A 22,637-nucleotide genomic window follows, 5' to 3' on the forward strand; every position below is an offset into this window, starting at 1 on the left:
GCTGGGTGTGCCTGGAGGACTGGTGGAGAGGTCGGGGTATTCGCCGCTGCTCACCTGAGCCGGCGCGGTTTTCAGCTTGAGCGCCCCTGAATCCGAGCTGCGGTCCCCACATCCCACGTGTTGCGTGGCCCTCAGCCTGCCTCCGCCCCCCGCCCCTCCTCCAGCCACACTCCCACCTCCACAGTCCCAGGAAGTGACAGATTTACTTTTTTTTTTATTATTAAAAACAAAAGTCACGGATACAGGGTGGTCTCCCCAATCAAGGTGGTTTCCATCTCGTGAGTCAGTTGTCGCCCCTTTTAAAGTGCTGTTACATCAAGAGATTACAACAAAAAATAGACAAAGCAAAACCCAAGGGGGAATGCAAAACGGAGCTGGAAGTAGGTCCAGGAGAAGGAGGCAAAATAATTTATAGCATAAATAAATTAAAGTGAACCCAATACTGAACCAAGAGACTCACAGTACATTTATATCCATTGCACATAGCCACTTTGTCGTTAGGAACAAGTTTCAGAAGTGGACGGGGCGGGGAGCGCGGGGCCAGAGAAGTTGCTACATTGTATTCACAATAGGGGTTCCGAAGCTGTAAGGGGGGGCCCCTCCCCTTTTTTACCCCCTTCGGTCCAGTTAACCCCATGAAGTCCGATGCCCCGGAGTTCAACCGTGGGGCGAGATGATATTTACATTTGGAAATGAAGAAGGGGTCCTGGGCTGGGTCGCCCGGGAGGGGGCGGCCAAGGCCGAGGCGCCCGGGAGGAGAGCGGGCGGGCGGGAGGCTGTATTTACAACGGTCCGGTCTGAATGGCTTGTATCTCGCTCTCGGCCGCCGCGGCCACAGGTATTTACAAGAAGAGAGCAGCATGGCTTGAGGGCGCGTGGGCGCGGCCGGGCCGGCCCTAGGGCAACAGCGGGGGCTTGAAGGAGCAGTTACCAGTGCAGTGCCGGGGCGTCAGCATCTTGCAGGAGAAGTGGTGCAGGGCGTCGTGGGCTTCTGGGGAGACAGTCGAGTTGGCCCGTTGGGCGCCTCGCCTGCCTTGCTTTGCTTCGCCTCACCCGAGCGGTCCACGCGCCACCCCTCTACCCGTCTGTGAGGGTCTCACCCACCCGCTTCAGGACTCAGGAGCTCTCAAGGGAGCGGATCAGAAGATGGGAGGGTAGTGGAGAGATCCTGGCGATTCAGAATCACTGCTCAGGTTCAATAGCTCCATTTTACAGAAGAGGAAACTGAGGCACAGTAAGATCAGCCCAAGACCAGATATGGAAGCGATGACCGACTTCCCAATGCCCAGAGCTCAAGGGCTCTTTCTCCCTAGCCCACCGTTCGAGAATCATTTCTCCATTAAAATCAATTCCCATTTCGCTCCTCTCAGCTTCTGATCCATGTAGACCTGGCCTTCCCTTTTCACTAGCCACGTCGTGCATTCATTCATTCACTCATTCATTCGCCAGCACAGCCAGCTCCTGGCACCCTTCCTATCTTTATTCCCCGGCTTCCGCACCTTTTAATTTCTGCTGGATGGCATAGCGCGCCTTCCGCTCTTGGTCAAGTTCGTTACACAGAGTGTCTGGAAGACATGGGAAGTAGCTGGTGAGGAAATGAGACCACCCTAGGGCCATTGGGGTCACAGCCCGGGCCTCACCCTCTTCTCAGCGCTCAGCCCCTGGCAGAAACAAGTCCTGGGGACCAAGGGAGGGGGCGTCGAAGCTCCAAACTGCAGCTTGGCGGAGGGAGGAAATGGCCTGGGATGGCGCTTAAAGGCAGACGGATCTAACCAAAATTAAAGCAAACTTAGGCATTACTTCCCAGGTAATTTTACGCCTCGATTTTTAATTTAGAAACCATGGAAATTGCCGCGATAAGAAGTTCAATCACTCCATGTAATGATGCCTGCAAGCCGTTTGCTGGGCTCGCTTGCCATTCTGAGGCTAATCAGAGTATACAAAGGATATTAAATAAAAAAAATAATTGTTAAATTACCTTCAATTTAAATCCAAATGACTGAGCCAACATTGCGGCTCCTGCCAGACGAGAGGCAGTTACGGCCCTTGCACGCGCTCACCTGACTCCCGTCTTACCTCTGACAATTTGCAGCTGTTGCACCATTTCTTCTCGATAAGCCAATTCCCTCTTCATTTGATCCTGAAAATTATCTGTGCAAATTGATTAAGTGAGAGCTGTTAGGCACAGCCCCCTCCCTCGGTCCCATTTCCCCACTCCCCAGCCCCAGCCCCACCCCCTCCGTCGTTGGCCTAGCGGGAAACCCGGGGAAAGGGGGGAGTTCGGCGGCTCCGGCTGCGCTGCGCAGCGGCAGATGCCTGCACCGGGGTCCCGGGGCGAGGCCGGGGCGTGCAGGAAGAAGGCTCTGGCGATGAGGTTCGGGCGGGTCGGAATGGGGGTACCTTTGAGACTCTGAAATTCTCGCTCCAGCTTCTTTCGGAGCTCCATTTGTTCCAGGAGCAGTTTTTGCAATTCGTCTGTGAAGGGGCCAGAGTGGGAGGTAAAGGAGGAGGGTGGTGGGACTCAGGGGGGCCTATAAGGCAGCCAGGTCCTGTCCTGGCCGGCAGCCCTGAGATGGGAGCTGAGGAGGGTGAGACTGGATAGTGGAGACCCTCAGCAGTCAGTTTTTCTATCTGCATCCAAAAGATTTTGCGCAGGAAATGGGGTTAGGGGATGAAGTTGCCCAGGAGAATCAAATTCAGGACAGCAGAACGCATGCTAGACTTCTAGGCCCTGGCCCCAGGCACTAACCAGCGTTGTATCCATTCTAAGTTGTTCCTAACTCACTAAACTTAGAGGTTGGCCCACAAAGACTCAGTTTACATCTTCAAATGACAGACCTAATCACTCCCTTCAACGATACAGACGAGGGAGAATCCAAAGTCTTGGACCCCCGCCCTGGAAAAATACACATATTCACCACAGTTTACAATTTCAAAAGGTCCCAGGACCCCACATCCATACTAAGAACCCTCATATACAGCACTAAGGATTTTGAAGGTAATTGCATAGCCTGTAAACTCCATAATTAAGAAGAATGGGAGAGCAACAATGCTTCTCTCCCTCCTCACACCAATTTCCAAGTCCAACCCCGGGCAGGGGGGCCTTGGGTGTGGAAAGCCTCGTGGATGCCCTCAAAAGCAGCTCCAAAGGAGTGGCAGGGAGCTGCCCTAACCATGGAGCAGTTGGTATCTGGGTCCTCCACATGGGGAGTTTCTCTGAGAAACCCTCCCCTGGCAGATGCTCCAAAAACAGAAAAATGGGAGACAGAAGAGCAAAGTGGGGTGAGAGGCTCCTCTCTCTGTGCCTCAAGCCATCCTCTTTCCCTTGCTTCACTCCTAGGATCCCATTCCACCAACAAGCTCCATCCTCACCCCATTTAGGGTGGGGTGGAGTCATTCTGCATTAATTCCAGGGAAAAAAAATTAACCTCTCAGACTTTCCTAAAGTAAATGCCTCCACAAAATCTTGCTATTCAGAAAATGTCATGTTTTCCCATGAGGTTGAGAGACCCAGATTGTCCCTGTCTGATTGTCCACATGCATCAAGTTCTGAGGATCATTACTCATTGCTCTTTCTCAGAAAGGCTTTTATTCAGAAAGGCTGGACCATGGGAACTCCAGGGTGGTTGACTCCCTCTCCCCTCCCCCCTACCCCCCCACCTCTGTGCCAGGATAATGTGTCCAGGGGAGTACACTTTTGGCTCAGTGAAGACTGATTTCCCCAAGAGCCTTGTCATCTCACACTCACTCCTACAGGAATAACACCCGCTACAAGAAGGCCCCGTCTCCCCCACGCACAGCATATACCCCCATTTCACAGGGTTAACCTCACCTCTGGCCAGGTTCTCGATATCTTTCTCCACTAGTTGAGTTCCCGTGACATCTAGGGTGAGTCCATCTTCACCTGGGACACAAGGGCAAGCGAGAGGGGTTTTCTCCTGGGCGAGGCCTTGGGAGCGGAACCGTGAGCTTCCTGGGAACTGCATTAATCTGGGGACTAATTTCAGACTCTGCCTTCAGAGAAGACAGTTACAGGCATCCAGTATCACCCACCTTTCAAGGCCTTATTTTAGGGGCTATAGCCAATATGTTAGATAGTGACCCACTGGAGGAGAGTGGACCCAGGGAAAACAGGCCACCTTAGGGCAGGAAGTGCCCTTTGACCTGTTTTATGTGGGTGATGATGCTTATTTCCTTCCATTAAGCCTCCTTGCCTTACCCGGAAGATCCCCGAACCCACCAAGGAGGTAGGCAACTCAGAAGGAGTGCCAGAACCTTGCCCACGTTGTTTAAATATTTATCTGCCAGCCGCGAGAGGGGACCGGCAGCCCCTTAGGCTTGATGGAAAACCTTCCTCGCAAGCCGGAGCCAGTGGAAAACCTGGGCGACCTGGGCCCTAGCTCTGGGGGGGGGGTGGGGTGATGCGTGAGGGTCCTAGGGCTCACCTCGGTCTGTATTTGCGGGACTTGGCTGGGAGATACTCCTTTGGTCTGGATAGGATTTCCTCGTTTCCAAGTCGTCGGCGGTCGAATGATTGTCTTCCTTATCTGGCTCTTAAAGGCAATAAACCGAGTTTCAAGGAGAGGCAAAGAAACCGTGACCCCGATACGGCCAGAGCTGCCGCGGTCGGGGCGCCCGAGCCCTAATTAAAAGCGTGGTGGCCGCCGCTGGTTGCCGGCTGCGCGCCTGGGCCCGCACCCTCAGGCTTTGGGCCAGGCACCCCCCTCCTTCACGCGCGATCTGCTCATCTCCGGTTCCACGCCCCCTCCCCAGCCCCTCGGAAAAGAGCGAAACGAGCAGCCGAGCCCACCAGGGACGAGCGACCTACATCGCGCGCAGATACTGGGGCACCGCGAGCGCGCGTGGCCGCCAGGTCTACCTGCGCCAAGAACGCGGTCCAGGCGGCGACCCTCTGGGTAGCCTCAGCGGGGAAGACACCCTCCCGGGCTCGGCCTGCCTGGATTTCTGCGACCCTCAACCCCTTCTTTGAGAGCCATTGGGTCCCGCGCGCGCACGTGCTGGGCTACCCCCGCGTTGGGCTACAGCTACCACGGCGTTTCGGGGGTACCCAAGCGCGCCACCAAGCGCCCCCACCTCCGCCCGGACCAGGCCTCACCACAGGGGACCCTGGGGCCAAAACACTTGCTGAGTAAATGAAAAGACTTTAAAAGGGTGCCAGGAGTGTCTTTTAAAAGGTTTAACCCAGTGAATGAAGTGTATGTGAGCGGTATCTGTGTTCTGGAGAGGGTGGTCTGTTGTTAAGTAACCAAACGATGCAAGTTATTGGGAGTCCTCGCTTAGCTTCCTTTTTCTTTCACTGGTTTTCTTTCCCTCTCCCTCTTTCTCTCGTTTTCTCTGCTCTTTCTTTCCGCCCCCCGTTTTTCCTCGCAGGCCTCCCCTGGCCCCGGCCCTCTGCCCCGCGGTCCTCCTATCACGGTTGTCCTACGACCTTGGCAGGGGGGCTGGGGGCGTTACCGTGGGCCTCGGGGGTGCAGAGGTAGGAGGCCGCGGGCCCCAGCGCCGCCGCCGCGCTCTTCACGTGCTCGTCCCGCTCGGGCGCGTACACCTGCGGCGGCCGAGAAATGACAGGCGGTTAGGAGGGTGCTTGGCGGAGTCTCGGTGCCGCCCAGCCCTGAACCGCGGCCGGGAGGAAACCTGAGGAGGTGACTGAGGTCAGTTTGCCCGCGGGACCGGAGCACCCCGGGCGGCCGTGACGCACGCGGCGCAGCCCTGCGCCCTAGCCCTGCGCCCTCTGAGGCCGCATCACCATTGTAGATCCCGAGTAATTATTACCGCCCTCGAGAAAATTACCCGAAATATGAAGCGGCTTCCAAGCCAAAGGCTGCTCAAAGCCGCCCCCACCCTCTTCGCCGGCCTCCTTTTCGGCGTCTTCCCTCCCGCCCGCGCCCAGTCCTCGGCATAAATGACTCCTTTCGCATGCGGCTAATGATTCCTATTTTAATGGACCGAATGGAAATGTACAGGTGTGGGCACCCATTTTCAAATGGCCAACGATTCCAGCTTAGCAGCACACACACACACCCCACCCGAACCCGCGTCCCTGCCAACCCGAGATCCCCTCTTTCGCCCCGAAAACCGTCTCTACAGTTTTCTGCCAAGGAACCCTGCGGTTCCCAAGTTCGAAGAGGCTCGGAAATCTACGACTTGGGTCAGAGGAAGGTTCCGGGTACCCTGTATTGCGGTTTGGGGGAAAGGCCGCCCTCTCCCCTCCTTTCCCGCTCATCTTCCCCTGAGCTCTGATCCCCATCCAGGCGGGCGTGCTACGCCCTTCTCGCTTTTCTCTGGCTTTTGGTCCCTTTCCCTCCTCGACTTTCTCCCTCCAGACCCATTGTATTTCTATCTGTCTCTGTGTGACAGCCTGTCTCTACCTGTCTCCCCACTCCCATCAACAAAAACACACCACACACATTTCTATCTTATGAAACCCTCAGTTGGGGGGTCCATGGCACTCCCGAAGCTGGGCCTATCGAGAGCAGCCGGGGCCTACTGCTGTAACATCCGCTCAGAATTAAATTCCGGCTCCCCACCCGGCCAGGACTCGGCTCACATCCCCAAGCTGCCGAGGGATAAGCGAGGAGACACCACCAGCCGCAGGGGCGCGGGGCTCACCTTGGCGGGCGCGGGGCCCCCCAGCGGCCCGCAAGGCTCTCGCAACTCATAGCCGCCGCTCGGCGGGCTCGTCTCAGGTCTCCGCACCATGTCGTCGGTCGCCAGGTCCCCAAATGCGGACCGGCTGGTTGGGGGTAGCCCCGGGCGGCGCCGGGGGCGAGGGCTGCCGCCGTCGGGAGAGTCTGTGGGGCCGTCAGCGCCTGAAGAGGTGGTAGACGGGGGCCCTGCGGGCTGTTCGCCGTCCGGGCCGCCTCCTGTGCTGGGCGCGCCGGGCACTCCGGGCTCGCCCTCGTCCGGGGCGCCCTCTTCGTCGGGAAAGCGGTTGGACTCCACATCCACCTCGGGCTCGTCAGCAGTGTCCACGTCGGGGGAGGCGGAGTGGTAGCTGGAGCTGCCCTCGCTCAGAAAGTCTGGGCTCACGTAGCCGTCGCCGGCCCCTGCGCCCGGCCCGGGCCCACGAGCTGGCCCGCCCCCGTACGCGTCACGGGCGCTGCCGTAGAGCTTGGCAATGCTCTCGGCGTCCTTGACCACAGGCCGGAAGGCCGACACGTACGAGCCTTTGCGTGTGGGCGGCGGGGGCGGCGGGGGCAGCGGAGCCAGCGGTGGCGGCAGCGCTTCGTCCGTGCCGTCCTCGTCCAGTGGCCCACGGGACAGCGCGCTCGGGCAGCGCTCCTCTGCGCCCAGGCCTCCCTCCTTGGCTGGCTCGGCACCGTCCAGGGGCTCGGGGCCGCCGCCACCGGCAGCCGCCGCCGCCGCCGCCGCCGCCGCCGCTACAGCGGCCGCCACGGCCTTGGCCTGACTCTGCGTGGCTGGATAGGGCGGCACCGGGAGGCTGCCTGCCGCCGGCCAGAACATGGGAAACGTCGGGTATACAGTGGCTGCAGCAGCTGCTGCAGCTACGGCCGCGGCGTCCTTGGCTGCCCCGGAGGGCTGGTGACCCCAGAACATGGCCCCGCCATTCGGGCCAGCCCCCGCCCCCGGCGGCAAGTGGCCGATGCCTGGGCCGCCCGTGCCTCCACCGGTGCCCCCGCCCCCGCCGCTCCCGGCGCCTGGGCCGCCCTTCGGTTCGCCAGTGCCTAGCACGGGGTCGTCCTTCTTGGGGCAGAGGCCGAAGGCCGTGGGGAAGCCGTAGGGATGAGGGAAAAGCGGCGGGGGCAGCTTCTGCAAGAGGCCAAAGCCCTTGCTGGGCACTGGGATCACCGGGTAGCTGCGTACGCCCGCGCTGCCACCAGGCCCACCAGGGCCCGCGGGGCCGGCGGCTCCCGCCGCCAGACCGAGTCCCCGCTGCGGGTGGGGAGGAGGCGGCCCCGGAGGCCCACCGGCCTCATCCTCGCCACAGCGCAGGCTTTTGTGAGGCGGCGGGCCTGGGGCCATCTCCGCGCCGCACCCCGGGCCGCTGCCGCCGCCGCCCGCACCACCTTTCCCCTGCCCACCCGACCCGCCATTAGAGCCGCCGCCGCCGCCTCCTTGCAGAGAGAAGGTCCGCTTGCGGGTACCTCCATTGAACATGGCCTTTACGTCCTCCCAAGCGTGGCTCAGCTCGTCTGTGGCCGACTTGTCACTGAGTTTGAGGTGTCGGCGCCACGAGTTAAAGTTGGCTGCGTCGGGCTGCGTGTACTTGGCGTCGGGTGTGCGATGCGAGTGGAAGATGAACTTGTTAGGCGAGAAGTACATGCTGCAGTAACCGCATTTGATGCACTTGGCCCGAGAGCTGTTGTAACGCGCGGGGATGAAGCTGCCACGCGAGCCCCAGGCGCACTCGTGCACCACATCGAAGGCGAAGTTCTCAGGCAGTTTGGGTGGCTTGTGCTCGCCCAGGAACGACTTACACAGGCGTTCGGCCTCGCGCTTCGTGATCATGCCGCAGCGGCGCGACGAGATGGGCATGGCCCCGGCCCGACGCAGAATCTCCAGCTGCACCGGCGTACACTGCACGCACGTGATGCCCAGGGCCACGCGGCGGTTGTGGATCTCATTGTAGCTGTAGTTCTTGAGGAGAGTGTTGGAGATCTGCGCCAGGCATAGGCGCTCCTGGCCGTCGATGACCAGAGACACGATAGGCACCCCGTACAGCGACGTCTCGCCCACCTGGTTGGGTTTGAGAGCGCTGGAGCCCGAGTAGGGCTGCAGCTCCTGCTTGGAGTTGGGTGAGGAGTTGCCCTCGCGCCCCGGCCCCAGCTGAGTGGTGAGAGCCTCCATGCCGCCGCTCCTGCGAAACAGAGAAAGTAGAGAGCCGATAAGCCATTTTCAGAGCCTCCGCGGCTCGGGTCCGCCCAGCAGGGCACGCCGAGTTCGGGGCGCGGAGAAACTTGGCAATGGGGAGTTCAAGCTCATTCGCCCCCTAGACGGGGGCTTTTTGTTATTTAGACGTATGTTGGCACCGGAACAAAAGCCCGCGGGGTTTGGAGGAGGAGTAGGGGTATTTGAGACCTCATGAATTACCCCCAGTATCTAGGAACCCAATCCCGTTTTCGGATTGGGGAGAAGGTGGGGCCCAGAGACGGAGAGTGACTTGCCCAAGGCCACACAGCAAAGCCATCGCGGAACCCAGGCTTCCTGGCACCCAGATCCGTGCGCCTTCGGCCACCCTCGCAGCCTACCCTACCCGCCCGGGTCCTGAAGCCCGGACTTCGGGGACAGGCCGCCCCTCTGCTCAGCCGCGCATGCACGCGGGCGGGAGGGGGCAGCGCAGGGAGGAATAGGGAGGGGGGAGGGGCGGTCACTGCCCATCTCCAGACGGCAGGGGGCGGGGTGGGGGGGGGCAAAGAGAAGAGGAGGGTCTAGAGGCCGTGAGGGAGGCGGGGAGAGGCTGAGGAGACCGCTGTTCGCGGTGCTGAACCCGACTCTCTACAAAGCATGCCTTATGCGCCCAGCCCCAGAGCTGTCCCCACTGCACCCAGCTCCGTGCCAAGGCGGCTCCCCGGGATAACAGCTACTTTCCACAAACACTTGCTTCTCCTCTCACGCTCGGAGTCCCGCGTTCGTTGAGCAGAAAGATTCTGGCTGGAAGTGTAAACCGTTTTTGTTGTTTTTTTCCCCCAGCCATCAGGGGGATCAGGGTCAAGCAACTCCTAACCACATTTCCTGAATTTTCAGCTGCATTCCAGACCAAAGCTGGTTTCCCTCTGGGTCAGCACGTGGGACAGAGAGGTTCTCAAGGAAGTTTCTCAGAAGCCACTTCTCCTTTGCTTATAGCCGCCCACTCCCTAAGTTTTCCTCCTTCACTTTACCACTAAGGCCAAATGCAGTCTCTCCAGACTCTGGGCTTCCTCTTTGGGGGAGGGGCCTCTCCTTTTTGAGTATCCTTCATTCCCGGCTGTCCTGATTCATATGGGCTGAGAGGAATCCTGGATGGTCTCTGAAGCCACCACAAGGCTCCATGTCAAAAGTTACCGTCGAACCCAAGCTTTGCTTTCTGGCTGAGGCCGGGAGATAGCCACGACCGACGACATCAGCGAGGACCTGGGGACTGATGCATGGGACCCCTAGGTGGCCCAGCCCCGCCACGTGTCCTCCGACACGGAAAACTCCCATCCGGCCCATGGCTGCAGGTGCTCCTGCGGCCCAGGCAGCTCAGTCCTGACGACCCCTCCTCTAAACTCGGCAGCAAAGGCAAATCCATTTTCAGAGGGGCAGCTCCAGAAGGACAGGGGATCCGAGCTCAAAAGCCTCATCAAAGAGACTGGGATCTTCTGTCTCCCTACCTCCCTGTTTGTCTAGGTGCCCCTCATCTGTCGATCTTATCTGTCCCTGAGCTGTCTGTCTCTCCCAGGTCTCTCCTCTTTCTCCCATCTGTTTTCATACCTTCTTCAAGTATCAAGCTATTTATTTGTTACCTGTCTGTTTCATCTTTATCTCCGTGGATCAAATTGAAACTAGTTGACCCTCCTTTTGCGTTGAAGTCCCCTTTAACATTTTAGAAAGTAAAAACGCTGTCCTAACTCCCCGGCTGAGGGATCAGCAAGAAAAGCCCCGCATCCCCGCTGAAGGGCTCTCGGGCAGGCCAGGTAAGTGGCCGGAGAGCCTTGGCCCTAGGAAATAACGAGGTCTTCTCGGTTTCCTGAAATCGGCAAGTGTGTCCTGCCCGCATGCAGTGAAGAGAGCGCCTGGAGCCGAGGGCGTCCTCCCCAAGCTGAGGGTCTGGAGTCCCCCCGGGGTTTCCCTGAGTGGGAGGAGGGGGCTCCGGAGACAGGAGAAGGGGGGCCCTAGGAAAGGAGCCGAATTTCGAGCGGAAAGCAGGGGCAAAGGGCTGTGTGCAGCGACAAGCAGCAGCGGCTAGGGTGTCTCGGGGAGCCCTCGCTGGCTGCTGGGGCTTGAGGGGTGAGCGTGGAGAGGGCAACGAGACAGCAGGCAGGCAGCAGAGAGAGTGAGGCGATGGAGTCTTTAGGTATAAAAAGAAAAACAACCACCACAAGAACCCAAATCGGAACTAAACGAAAAAAGCTGTAGGGACAGGGCGCGAGGGCAGCAGGCGACCGGGAGCGGGTACTCACCGTGCGGCGGCGGCTGGAGCCGGGCGAGCGGTGAGCCGAGGTGCCCGGCGGGAGGAGCGGCGGGCGGGAGTCCGGGATCCGCCGGGCTCTCCGGGTGACGGCGCGGCCCCTCCCCGCGCGCGCGCACAGCCGCGCTCCCGGGCTCCCCGCGCTCACACCCGCGGCCCCGCTGGCCCCTCCCGCGCGGCGCGGGCTCTTAGCAGGCGCGGGGCTCCAGGGCCCTGGGCGCGGAGACCTGTGCCCTGCGCCGTTGCCCCTGAGGCCCCGGACAGGCCCGAAACGGAGGCCGAAGCCTGGAGCGCATGGCGCGGCGACGGGCACGGCGCGGTCACAACCCGAGTGATGAGGCCAGCGCGGGGCTGGCGCGCCTGACAGCTGCGAGCCGGGGCGCCACACCCACTGATCGCGCAGTCACTCGCGCCCTCCCGGGGTCCTCTAGCCCGCGGGCCACGCGCCGCGCCCGCCGCCTCCCCGCAGCCCCTGGGCCTGCGCACCCCAGGTAAGCGGCCGCACACCTGCGCCCTGCGCCCGGCACCTGGGGCCCGAACAAGCTAAGGGGGCCAGGAGGGAGGAAGGGCCCGGGGCCACAAAGTTTGCCTCGAAGAACAAAGTGGAGCAATCCCAGCGCTCCCCACTAAGAGGCCAGGAGCGAGCCGGGCTAAGGCTGAGTGTTGGGGCTAAGGAAGGCTCAGGACACGGGGAGGGGTACTGCAGAGTAGTGTGGGGAGCTGAGGCAGAGACCTGGGTGTGGGGTACCTAGGGGATGGCAGCTGGGAAGGGGCAGAATCAACTCTCTCACAGCTTCTGACTTGGATGGGAGGTGTCAGGACAGTTCCAGCCTGGGGAGAGGTGACTTCTGCCTTCTTCACTGAGGTGTGGACTCTGGAACTAGGTTTGGGAGGTCCCGGGCTTTGAACCTCCCCCCACCAACACCAACCAGCCAGGGCTGGAGCCAAGTCATCGCTGGGAGATACCTGGGGTCAACTATTAGTTGACGGCTAGATTACTCTCTTGCTCTCCTGTTAACTCAGTTTCCCCGTGGTGGGGGTCTAGCCCCTGACGCTGCAGACGCCTTCGGCACCTTCCCTCTTCCCAGAGCTCCATCTCTCTCCACCCTCCCTTTTCTCTCTGCTGATTTCTATCTTCACCATTCTTTCCCCTCACTACCCCAGTAGGTCAGCTTCTTCTCCTTCTCTCTCATTTAAGTTGCCTTTACTTCATTTAAGTTGCCAGTCGCACTCCCTCCCTCTTTGCCCGCACCCAGGCGCCCCCTCGCCTCCACCCGCCCCCCCCACCCCCCGCATTAAGTGTCCTTAATGGACACGTTAATTAAACTGTAATTAATCATACTGTCCGGCCCAAGTTTGAACAATTACCCTAATCAAACAGAAGTTAATAATGGCAGGCATGGCCCGGGGCGCGGCGGGCCGCCCGGGCAGGGGGCGCAGCGGCCACGGAGGCTACCGACAGTGGCAGCAGCGACGAGCGCAGCCTGTCCTTGGAACTCGGGCGGCGCCATAAATCTTCCGCGGCCAGCGGCGTCGGGTCGCCCTCGCCCCCACCCCCTCGTTTTCTCTCTTGCTCCAGGTTACAGGCCCTCTCCCCTCCTAAACTCCAGTTCCTCTGGGGCTCGTCTCCGCTCTCCTCCACTTCTCCCTTGTGCCTTTTCCTTCTCCGGGGGCTCGAAGGGACCCTGGGAACCGCCTCTGAGGATGCAAGCGTATCTCCCAGGCCTACGTTCAGATAGAGGGGGTGGCCAGGCCTGAGGACTCGTTTGCCACCCCCCTTCTCACCTCCGCTAACGTGTTCTCCAAGGCCGAGAAAGCTACCCCCCAAGTTTGGGGGTTTTGTCTCTGCTGAAGGATCTCTTCTAGAGGGTTCTTGCTCTTCCTCCTTCCTCATTTCCCGGCTTTCTCCCTCTTGGATTTCCCCGCCTTTCTTCCCTCCCAGAGCCTGCTCAGCCCCTTTTCTCTTTGACTCTGGCCCCTCCATTGGCGCCTCTTTCCCAGGCTCTCCCTCTGTCCCGTTCTAACTCTGACGATCTCTACCCCCTCAGCCTCACTCCCCTCGTAGCCTGCTAGGAAAACAGGAACCTATTTTCCACCCCAGTCCGGCAGCCGCCCCCAGCCTCCACCTGCTCATCTCCCCTCCCTCGGCCAGCCTCCCCACCCCATAATTACAATCCCGTTCGGTAATTATTCTTAGTCTCCTAATGATTTTTTAAAAGGCATCTCAGAATTCAGTATGGTGGTGACAACGATCGCGGAGCCAGGACGCCCCCGGGGTAGTGGGGAGTGGGAGAGAAAAGAAGATGGGGAAGGTCCCCCTAAGCAGGGCCTGTCTGTCCTGCCTTCATTGTACTGTGAGGGCCAGCAACGCCTCCGGGGCCGGCCTCTAGGGCATTCCCAGCAAACCGGCTTCGAGCCCTAGGGAATTCTCAGACAAAAGTTCCCTCGGTGTGTTGCCGCACCTGGGCGGTGCAGGGTCACCCCTGCGTCTCCGTTCAGCACCAAGCTGCGGACAGCTCCCTGCTCCCCAGCCCGGGTCTCAACTGGAGAAAGACCGAGGGCGCGCTGAAGGAGGCGGGGGAGGCGCCGCCGCTCGCCTGAGGGGCAGTGATCTCCGGGGAGCGGGTACTTGGGGTCTGGGCTGGGCTCAGCTCTGGATCAGTGTCCAATGGGTTAGTAACACCGCGGAGACCTTTTTACAGTTTGCAGAATCCTTTCTCACAACGGCCCTGGAAATAGGTAGAGGTTATTTATTCCCATTTTACAGGCAGGAAACTGAGGGTCAGACGGTGGAAGCCAACCCACTCAGGTGCCTTGGTCAATAAAAGATGCAGGCTGATCTCCCATACCCCGTTGCCTGGAGGGCCTCATTTAGTGAAGGGAGTGCAAGGAATGTGCAGCGCCCTGTAGCTCACGAGGAGCTGCTATGACCGCCCTCGCAACACTCCAAGAGAAGGAAACAGGCCTAGCAAAACCAATTCACTTGCTCAGATGCAGGCAGCAGGTGCCGGGCAGCCCTGGGACTTGAACTCAAGCTCGGATGGGGGATGGTGAGACTCCTCCTGCTCAGAGGGGGCTCTGAGTCCTGTGGCCTTGCCCAGAGCCTGGGGAGCCCGTCCGAGTCGGTGCCCTGGGCCTTTCTGACCCCCACTGGCTCCGATTCTCTCTCTTTAACCCGCTGCGGGGTGCACCAGGGTCGGAGGAGGGTCGGAGGGTCGGAGGGTCGGAGGGCGGGACTCCAGATGAGGAGCGCGCCTGGCGTGCTCCCCCACCCCAGCCCCAGCCAGGTCCGTGCTGCCTCCACGTCCCCGGCGTCGCGTCCACGCAGCCGGGCGTCCTGCGCCCATTCGGGCTCTGGCTTGGGCTGGGGCTGGGCGGCCGCGCCTCCTCCGCGAGCACATATCTTTTACCAGTTGAATTAACGGCAGTTTTCGTCAGTTAATTAGGTTTAATTTACATAATTAGTACAGTATAAAGAGGATTGGGGATAATCATGGGGTACGTAGCGCTTACTGTGTAAACACGTATTCTGAATTAAAAATCAGATGTAATTAAGGCGCGCAGGCCCTGTTTAGGCAGGGTTTTAATTGTAATGAATTTCTAATTAACACTCAATGATTGCCAAATGCAAAGGGCTGTAAAATTTTCTTGTAGTTTTGCTAATTTATTGTTTACTTAATATCTGGATATTAATCCGACGGCCGGATAGATCCTAGCCTCGCGCTGCGGCCGGCCCCGGGCCCGAGCAAATGAAGGTGGCTGGGCGGGGCCTGCTGGCTGAAGCCCCGAGCAGAGGAGAGGTTGCCGGGAGGCAGGGACCACAGATCCCACGCGAAAGTGCTGAGAGGTGCCCACCTCGCCCTGCTGCTGGCGGGAAGGCTGAAGATCCCGGAGGGCCCGAACTTGCCGGAGGCCACGCACTCCTGGTTCCTGACACCCAGACCCAGCTCTTGGGAATCAGAGGCCAGGCCAGCGCTCCTCTCTGCGGAGGACTCCTCACTCCTGGAGACATCAAAAGGAGGCAGAAAAGTCGAGGCCTGGATACAGTTCTTCTGCTGACCCCTTGAGTAACCATAGACCTTGACTTGGCCTCAGTGAGTGCATCTGTAGGATGGGCACACTGACCTGACACTTTGCCGGAGCGAAGAATTGCTTGACTTGGAGGCCCAAGAGCATGGCAGGTGAACATCTCTCTCCTGCAGCCCTGAAGGGATGGCTGGTGGGGCTTGGACTCTGCTAGAGTGTGGGTTGCTTAAGCTTGGGGGAGGGGAAGAGCCAGGATGCCCTGAGGATGATTGGAAGGTCTTTTGGTCTGGCTCTGCCCACCCTGGGGCAGACTAGGAGGGAGCCCAGGACAGACTTACTTGCCCCACCCAGACATAGAAGCCTCCAAGGCCTGAGCAGAGGTATTTTCTCTTCATCCTCAAATTTCTAGTTTAGTCCCAGCTGCCTCCCCTCTCCCAAGGGCTCCCCTCCTGACAACCCCAGCTTAGCTCCAAGGGGCTAGTAAGGTCCTTAGCACAGGGGAGCCTCTGGGTGGGCACTTAGAAATTTGCTGCCAACCCAAGGAAACACACCAAGAAAGTTCAATGGTTCCTAGAGGCTTCTGCCCCTTGGTTTCTCTTCCCAGTGCCTACCCTAAAGAAGACTCAGTGGCCCCTCCTGGACACTACGCAGGGCATCCTCTAAGCCTGCCTGCTTGCCTGGACCCCTCATCCCTGTCTGTCTCATGCTATTTTACTTTCATCAATGGATTGTTCACTGGTTACTGTTTCCTGCTTTGTTTGTGAGTGTTATCTGTCGCTCCCACTGGAATGTTCTGTTTGCTATTGTATTCCCAGGGCCGAGCACACAGTAGGTGCTCAACATATTTCTTAAATAAATGAGCGAATAACACTAGAGTGTAAAGGCTGTGAGCTGGCTTGCTGGCCACAGTGATTGAATGGTGCCCTTAGTGTCCAGTGGCCAATCTGGTTCTTCAAGAGTTGAAGGCTCTGGGATCCCCTGGGGGAGCACAGAGGGTCTTGAGGTTCTCACCTTCCACACAGATTCAGGCCAGTCTACTCAGGCAGACCGTCCGAAGGCTGGTTCTCCTAGGAGGAGGGGCTGGGCTCTGGCAGGCAGGTGGGGAGCAGCTGGCAGGCTTGCTGAGCTGTCCCTGGTGGCAAGGGCTTCCTCCCCAGGGCTTCTTCCACATGCATGGTGGGGAGAGGGGGTGGAAAGAGAACAGACTTAGGAGCCAGCAAGATTTGGGTTCGAATCCCAGTTCTGCTCTGTTTGAGTCTCCAAACTTGCACCTGTAAAGTAGTTCTTGGCCTCATAGGGTCAGGGATATCCTGGATCTCACATGATGTCGTAAGGATTAAATAAGGTGCTGGGTATATGGCCCATAGGCAGGACCAGGGCTAGGTTGAGTGGCCAGGGCACACAATTTAAGCAGGGAATCAGTCTCAGGCTCCTGAAAATCCTCCCTCCAGTCCCAGCCCTGCACAAAGCAGATGGCACGGAGTAGGTGCTCGGCACCTGTGAGTCCCCCTTCCGTGGCAGACTAAGATCCGCTCTGGACAGCTGCCCGAACATGGGTGGAGTCCAGTCTGCTTGCTGGGACAGCCTGAGCTTTTTTGGGATGTAATTCACATACCATAGAATTCACCTATTTAAAGTGTACAATTCAATGGTTTTTTCCCCCGCGTATCCAAAGAGTTGTGTACCATCACCACGATCAGTTTTAGAATATTTTCATCACCCCAGAGAGAAACTCCACACCCATTACTTATCACCCCATCCCCCCACCATCCCTCATCGCCTGGCAACCACTAATCTACTTGCCTCTTCTGGACTTTTCATATCATTTGGAAATGTGCAATATATGGTCTTTGGTGTCTGACTTCTTTCACTGAGCATGTTTTTAAGGTTCATCCACGTTGTAACATGTATCAGTACTTCATTCCTTTTTTATTGCCTAATAATATTCCACTGTATGGCTAACCCACATTTTGTTTATTCATACACTAATGAATATGTGGGTTGTTTCTACTTTTTGGCTATTATGAATGAAGCTGCTATAAACATTAATGTTTTAATTTCTCTTGGGCATATACATCTAGGTGTAGAATTGTCATGTCATGTGATGTACACTGTGTTTAACCTTTTAGGGGACTGAGACTGGTTTTCTACCATTTTACATTCTCACCAGTAATGTATGAGAGCCCTGATTTCTCCACATCCTGGACAACACTTTTTAAAAATCTGTCTTTTGTATTATACCATTCTAGTGGATGTGAAATGGTATCTCTTGTGGTTTTAGCTTATATTTCTCTGATAAGTAATAATTTTGAGCATCTTTTCACAGGCTTATTAGTCATTTGTACATCTTTTGAGAAATGTTTATTCAGATCCATTGCCCGCTTTTTCAGCTGGGCTACTTGTATTTTGATTATTGAATTGAAAGTGTTTATATATTGTAGAAACAAGTCCTTTATCAGCTATTTAATTTGCAAATATCTTCTCCTGTCCTGTGAGCTGTCTTTTCATTTTCTAATGGTGTCTTTTTGTGTGTGTGGGGGGGGAGGTAATTTTGTTTATTTATTTATTATTTTTAGAGGAGGTGCTGAGAATTGAACCCAGGACAGTCATGCATGCTACGCATGCACTCTACCACTTGAGCTATACCCTCCCCTGCTTTCTAATGGTGCCTTTTGATGCACAAAAGTTTTTAATTTTGATGACGTCCAATTTATTTTATTTTTTGCTGCTTGTGCTCTTGTTGTCATAACTGAGAAGGCTTTGCTTAAGTTGGGTGATAAGATTTACTCCTATATTTTCTTCTAAGACCTTTATATTTTAGCTCCTACCTTTTGGTCTATGATCCATTTAGTTAACTTTGTGTGTATGATGTGAGGTAGGGATCCAAATTTATTCTTTTGCATATGGATAATCAGTTGTCTCAGCACCGTCTGTTGAAAAGATTATCCTCTCGCCATGAAATTGTCTTGGCTTTCTTGGTCTGGAGAAATGACTGTCTTCCTTTCCCCAGGAGAGATGGAGCCTACCCAGAGAAGGGGCCCAGCCAGCCTCCTCCCTCTGCAGGTGCAAATGGAAGCTCACTGCTCAGGAATCAGGAACCTGTCATTCCTCAGCAAATACTGTTGAGGACCTCCCCCCCCCCCCCATTGAGAACTCTCTTCTCCTGTGCCTTCTGATGTGTGTGGCATGTGCCTTTATTATGGCTCATTCTGGGGTGAAGCGACAATGGAGCGGTCCATCTCTCTTAGTGGCGTAAGAGTTCTGAAAGAACACTGTCTGCATCTTACAGGGAGGCAGCTATTGCTACAAAAACAATCTTCACTTAGACAGGTCTGGGTTTAAATCCAATGGCTCCTACTTCCTGGCTGTGTGGCTTTGGGTGAATTGCTTCTCCTCTCGGATCCTCAGCTTCCTGAATCATGAAATGGGCATGCTGGCATCGTAGGAATGTTGGGAACATCAAAATGAGAGGGTCCAGCCCAGAGTCTGGCATGCAGTGTGGACTCCAGTTTTCTTAGCTGGTATCAGTGGAAATAGGAAAGTGACCCTCCTCTCAGCTCCACTACTGCCACCCCAGCCCTAATCCTGGGCTGGAAAATAGAACGGAGACATCCAGTTTCTCATTGTTGTCATAGCAAATGACCCCAGTGTTTGAAAACAACACAAAATGTATTATTTTATAATTCTGGAGGTCAGGAGTTAGAAATGGGTTTCACTGGGCTAAGGTCAAGGCATTAGCGGGGCTGCCTTCCTCCTGGAGGCTCTGGGAGAATCCATTTCCTTACCCTTTCAAGCTTCTAGAGAAGCCGCCTGCATCCCTTGTCTCCTGGCTCCTTCCTCCATCTTCAAAGTCAGCAGTGTAGCATCTTCAAATCTCTCTCTGCCTCTCCTCTCCTCTCCTGTCTCCCTCTTCCACTTTAGAGGACCCTTGTGATTACACTGGGCTGACCCCGACAGTGCAGGATAATTTTACTTTAAGGTCAGGCGAGTAGCAATGTTAATTCTCCTGTGCCCTGTAACATAATATATTCATAGATTCTGGGGATCAGGACGTGCCCATCTTTGGGGGGCTGTCATATTCTGCCTACCGTAGATGTCTCTCCAAAGAGAGGCCCTGGGAAGCTGGAGTGTGTGCAGGGAACTTGATTACAGTATCAGGATTAGAGCAGGTGTGCATCTGGGTGGCCGCCTGAGCTACTGCGTGGAATCCAGAGCTTTGCTCCTGTTGCATGTGGCCAAGGCTGAGACTGGAGCGATTGCACTGGGCTGCACAGACCTCCTGGGGAAGCTGAGGCAGGCCTGAGTGTGGGCTGAGGATCACACTGATGGGGGTCAGTGTGGTCACCCATAGGCAGAGCCGTTTGAGTCCAGAATGCTCACGCCAGGCCCTCACATCAGACGTGCAGTGACCCTCGCTGGTGGTGATGTGTCTGTCTTACATCCTCATCCCCTGTCCTTCTCCAGACCTGGAGGGCAGAGGTCAGATGAAAAAGCGGGGAGTCCCAGGGATCAAGGAGTGGCTGTGTGGGTCTGTGTCTATGTGGGGCAGGGGTGCCTGGCAGGAAGAAGGGGGAGAGAACCAGGCCTTGGGAAGTGTTTTGTGCATGTCATGGTCAGCCTCAAGGATAATTCAATGACACCACCCACCCATTAGGTGGACACTGTCATTACCCCATTTTACCAATGAGGAAACTGAGGCTTATCCAGAGAGGTTAGGCATCCTGCCCAGGGACACACAGCAAGTCCGGGGAGGAGCCAGGTCTGTGTGACTCCAAGCCCATGCCTTTCATTGCTACATTCCATCGACTCCCACACAGGATTGCCAAAAAGAGGCCGTGGAGGGAGGAGAAGGGCTTGATTTGGGTGTCAGAAAACTTACAGAGGGCTCTCTCACCAGAGATTTAAAATACCTTTAACACAAATTATTCTTTTTAAAATTTATTTTTCATTGAGTTATAGTCAGTTTACAATGTTGTACAACTTTTTCTTATAAAAATAATACATGTCTGTTGCAATGTGTTAGGAAAATGCAGCACCCCCACTCCTTCGCTGCACAGTGTTAACTAGGGTCTTACTCCTGGATGGAAGGATGGTGGAGGCCAAGTCACTAAGTCCTCTGAAGCCCCATCGGCCCTGCCAGCCTCCCTTCCATTTATTTAACCACGTTTCTCGAGCATCTCCAGAAGCTCGGCAGTGTCCCAGCTCCTGCCTTCCTGCGGCTTTCACTGGAACAAGGTAGACAAAGGGCGCAGATGGCGCAAGAAAACCGACAAGGACGGGACCGTGAGGTCGGGCAGGGGTGGGCAGTTCTGAGTGATGGGCCAGGTGGGGTGTCAGGGAAGGCCTCCCCAGAGCATTGCAGCCAAGTCTTGGAAGATGAATAGGAGCTGGGCAGGAGAAATATGTTTAGCAGGGAAAGGTATCTGGGGCTGAGGGAACAGCCTGTGCGATGGCTCAGAGGCAGAAAGGGCTCAGCTTTACTTATGGGGTAGAGCATCACCCCTGTGATGGGAACATGGAGTGGGAGACAGAGATGGGGCAACCGTGCCCCCGCCCTTGTAGGGGAGCTGGGAGGACCAACCAAGGCGAGTGTGAAGGCAGTTTGCTGTGTCCAGCTGATACTGCAAGACAAATTCTCTTCTCTCTCAGAACTCAAGTGATCTGGACACTGGAACTCCAGGTACCCGTCCTGCTCTTTTCCATCCTGCCGGTCTCACTGCTCCTCTCAGTGTGCCCCATGCTGCTCTCCCTGCTACCCCCTCACCACCTCTCAAAGCGGGGAGGAAAAGATAAAATAAGATAAAAAGCAGATTCTTAGGAAGAACCAACAGTACAGGCTGGCTGGATGCTTTTAACTAAGTCTGCGGGCAGGAGAGACTTTTTATCCCTTGCAAGTTAATGCAAACTGTTAGGGAGATAAATAAATGACAGAGCTGCCGATGGACTGTTGGGCTCAAAGGAGGGAAATTTGTCTCACTTTAGAAGAAGGACCTGGAGGGCTCAGCCCCATCGACTCGTTCATTGTGCTGTTATCTGCCAGAGAGGTGGTGACACCACAGCAATTAAGACAAACTTTAGTCTATAAGTTCGTGCCTGCAATCTCGTGGCTTCAAAATAAGACAAATGATACCGCCAAGGGAGGAAACGAAGTCTTTCTCAGACTCCGTCCAAAGTCACAGCGAATGTTTGTAGTTGTTCAGCAGAAAATGTGTCATTACGAGGCCTGGGCTCTGCCGGCTCCCCCTGCCCCACTTCATAATCCATCTCGGTGGCCTTTGCCGGCCTCGGCTGTCTCTGGGACTCCACCTGCCCCCGCCGTCAGAACTGCGCCCACCTGACTGCCTCTTACGTTTTGGGCATCTCAGGTGGATCAGGACTGGGTTTCTGTTTCTGCCAACTGGAGAGGGGTCATGACCAAGCCGGAAGTGCCATCAAGCCCAGCCTTGCTGCGAGGGCTGGTGACTTCCTCCCAACCCCGCACGAGCAGCCAGCGCCCACCAGGACCAGGCTTGGGGCTCCGTCCGTCCGGAGCCGCTTACTGCTTCCGCCGGCCTGGGCTCCCCGCCGGCCCCCCCCCCCCCACCGCCCCCTATCAGCACAGCTGTCGGCCTTCTCCCCAGGCCCCTCAGAGCTGATCCTGCCCTCTGCCTCCCACCTGTGTTTGGGTTGAGATGCTTCTGGGGGCTCGAAGTGAAGGCGCCCCAGCCCCTCAATGTGGAAGTTGGGACCTGGCCCGGGGACCGTCTTGGGTGTCTGTCTGGCCTCAGGTACGGAGCCAGGACCCCGCCGGCTGCCCGCCCGAGCCGCTGTGGGCTGTCGGCGCGCCGGCTCCCTTGTGCCCTCCTGCTCCCACTGCTCCACGCTTTTCCGCTGGCAGTGCCTGGCGCTGCCTCCCTCCCCCATCCCAGGACTCGTGGTCTCCCTCCCACCCTCCCCCTGCTCTGTGAACACAGGCTCCCATCCTAGGACAGCCCAGACTTGGCTAAAGGATGAAGCTCCAAAGGGGAATTGGGGCAGCAGACAGTGGGGACGGAGGACATCTTTGAGGCAGCATCACGGACCTCTCTGGGCTCCTCCTCCTCCCCACGTGGATGCAGTTGACCACCCCCCTTCTAACCAAGCCATGTGGTAGAGGGGGTCTGGGGAGCTGCTGGCCTGTGGGCCTGGCACCATCCCAGGACCTCACTTTGAGGCTATGTTCTGGCCTTTAGCCCTGAGTGAGCAGAGGTCTGGAAGCACAGGCCTTCCCCCAAAGATTCGGGTCTGTTCAGCTCGAGCACAAGGCCCCAGGTTCCAGGCCTGCAGGCAGGGCACCCACAGCTTCCCCAGCCAGGCTGCAGTGTCCAGCTTGCCCTGCACTGGCCTGACTGCCCCCAGCTGGGCTGGGCCCTAGGTCACACCGCTTTGGGTCACAAGGCCTTTGTCTGACCGCATGTGGGGAAGAAGTGTCCCAGCCTGGCCCCCCTGGCCCCACTGCCTT

The 22,637-nt window shown here is 57.1% G+C and overlaps 1 protein-coding gene across 1 annotated transcript; it reads right to left on the reverse strand.

The window, feature by feature from the left end:
• Window positions 1-240: 240 nt before the first annotated feature.
• Window positions 241-22,060, reverse strand: SKOR1 (SKI family transcriptional corepressor 1). Its single transcript, XM_032480864.1, has 14 exons — window positions 21,813-22,060; window positions 14,987-15,133; window positions 13,594-13,784; window positions 12,588-12,856; window positions 11,359-11,674; window positions 11,124-11,211; window positions 6,631-8,839; window positions 5,476-5,566; window positions 4,446-4,553; window positions 3,833-3,904; window positions 2,401-2,475; window positions 2,077-2,151; window positions 1,500-1,565; window positions 241-991 (listed from the first exon to the last, which is right to left on the reverse strand). Exons 1-14 carry the CDS (start codon window positions 22,058-22,060, stop codon window positions 897-899), a joined length of 4,050 nt encoding a protein of 1,349 aa, XP_032336755.1. The 3' UTR covers window positions 241-896.
• Window positions 22,061-22,637: the final 577 nt, after the last annotated feature.

The sequence above is a fragment of the Camelus ferus genome, chromosome 6, assembly GCF_009834535.1.
Source record: "Camelus ferus isolate YT-003-E chromosome 6, BCGSAC_Cfer_1.0, whole genome shotgun sequence".
Taxonomy (NCBI): Eukaryota; Metazoa; Chordata; class Mammalia; order Artiodactyla; family Camelidae; genus Camelus; species Camelus ferus.

What these genes read in the sequence shown, in the direction of transcription:
- SKOR1 (XM_032480864.1), bottom strand. Translation starts at nt 22,060, where the DNA reads ATGGGGGAGGGAGGCAGCGCCAGGCACTGCCAGCGGAAAAGCGTGGAG. An exon ending in CCCGCCAGCAGCAGGGCGAG is followed by an intron (nt 13,785 to 14,986) that starts GTGGGCACCTCT and finishes ACACTGATCCAG; the next exon opens with AGCTGAGCCCAGCCCAGACC. An exon ending in GGCAACGGCGCAGGGCACAG is followed by an intron (nt 11,212 to 11,358) that starts GTCTCCGCGCCC and finishes CGTCACCCGGAG; the next exon opens with AGCCCGGCGGATCCCGGACT.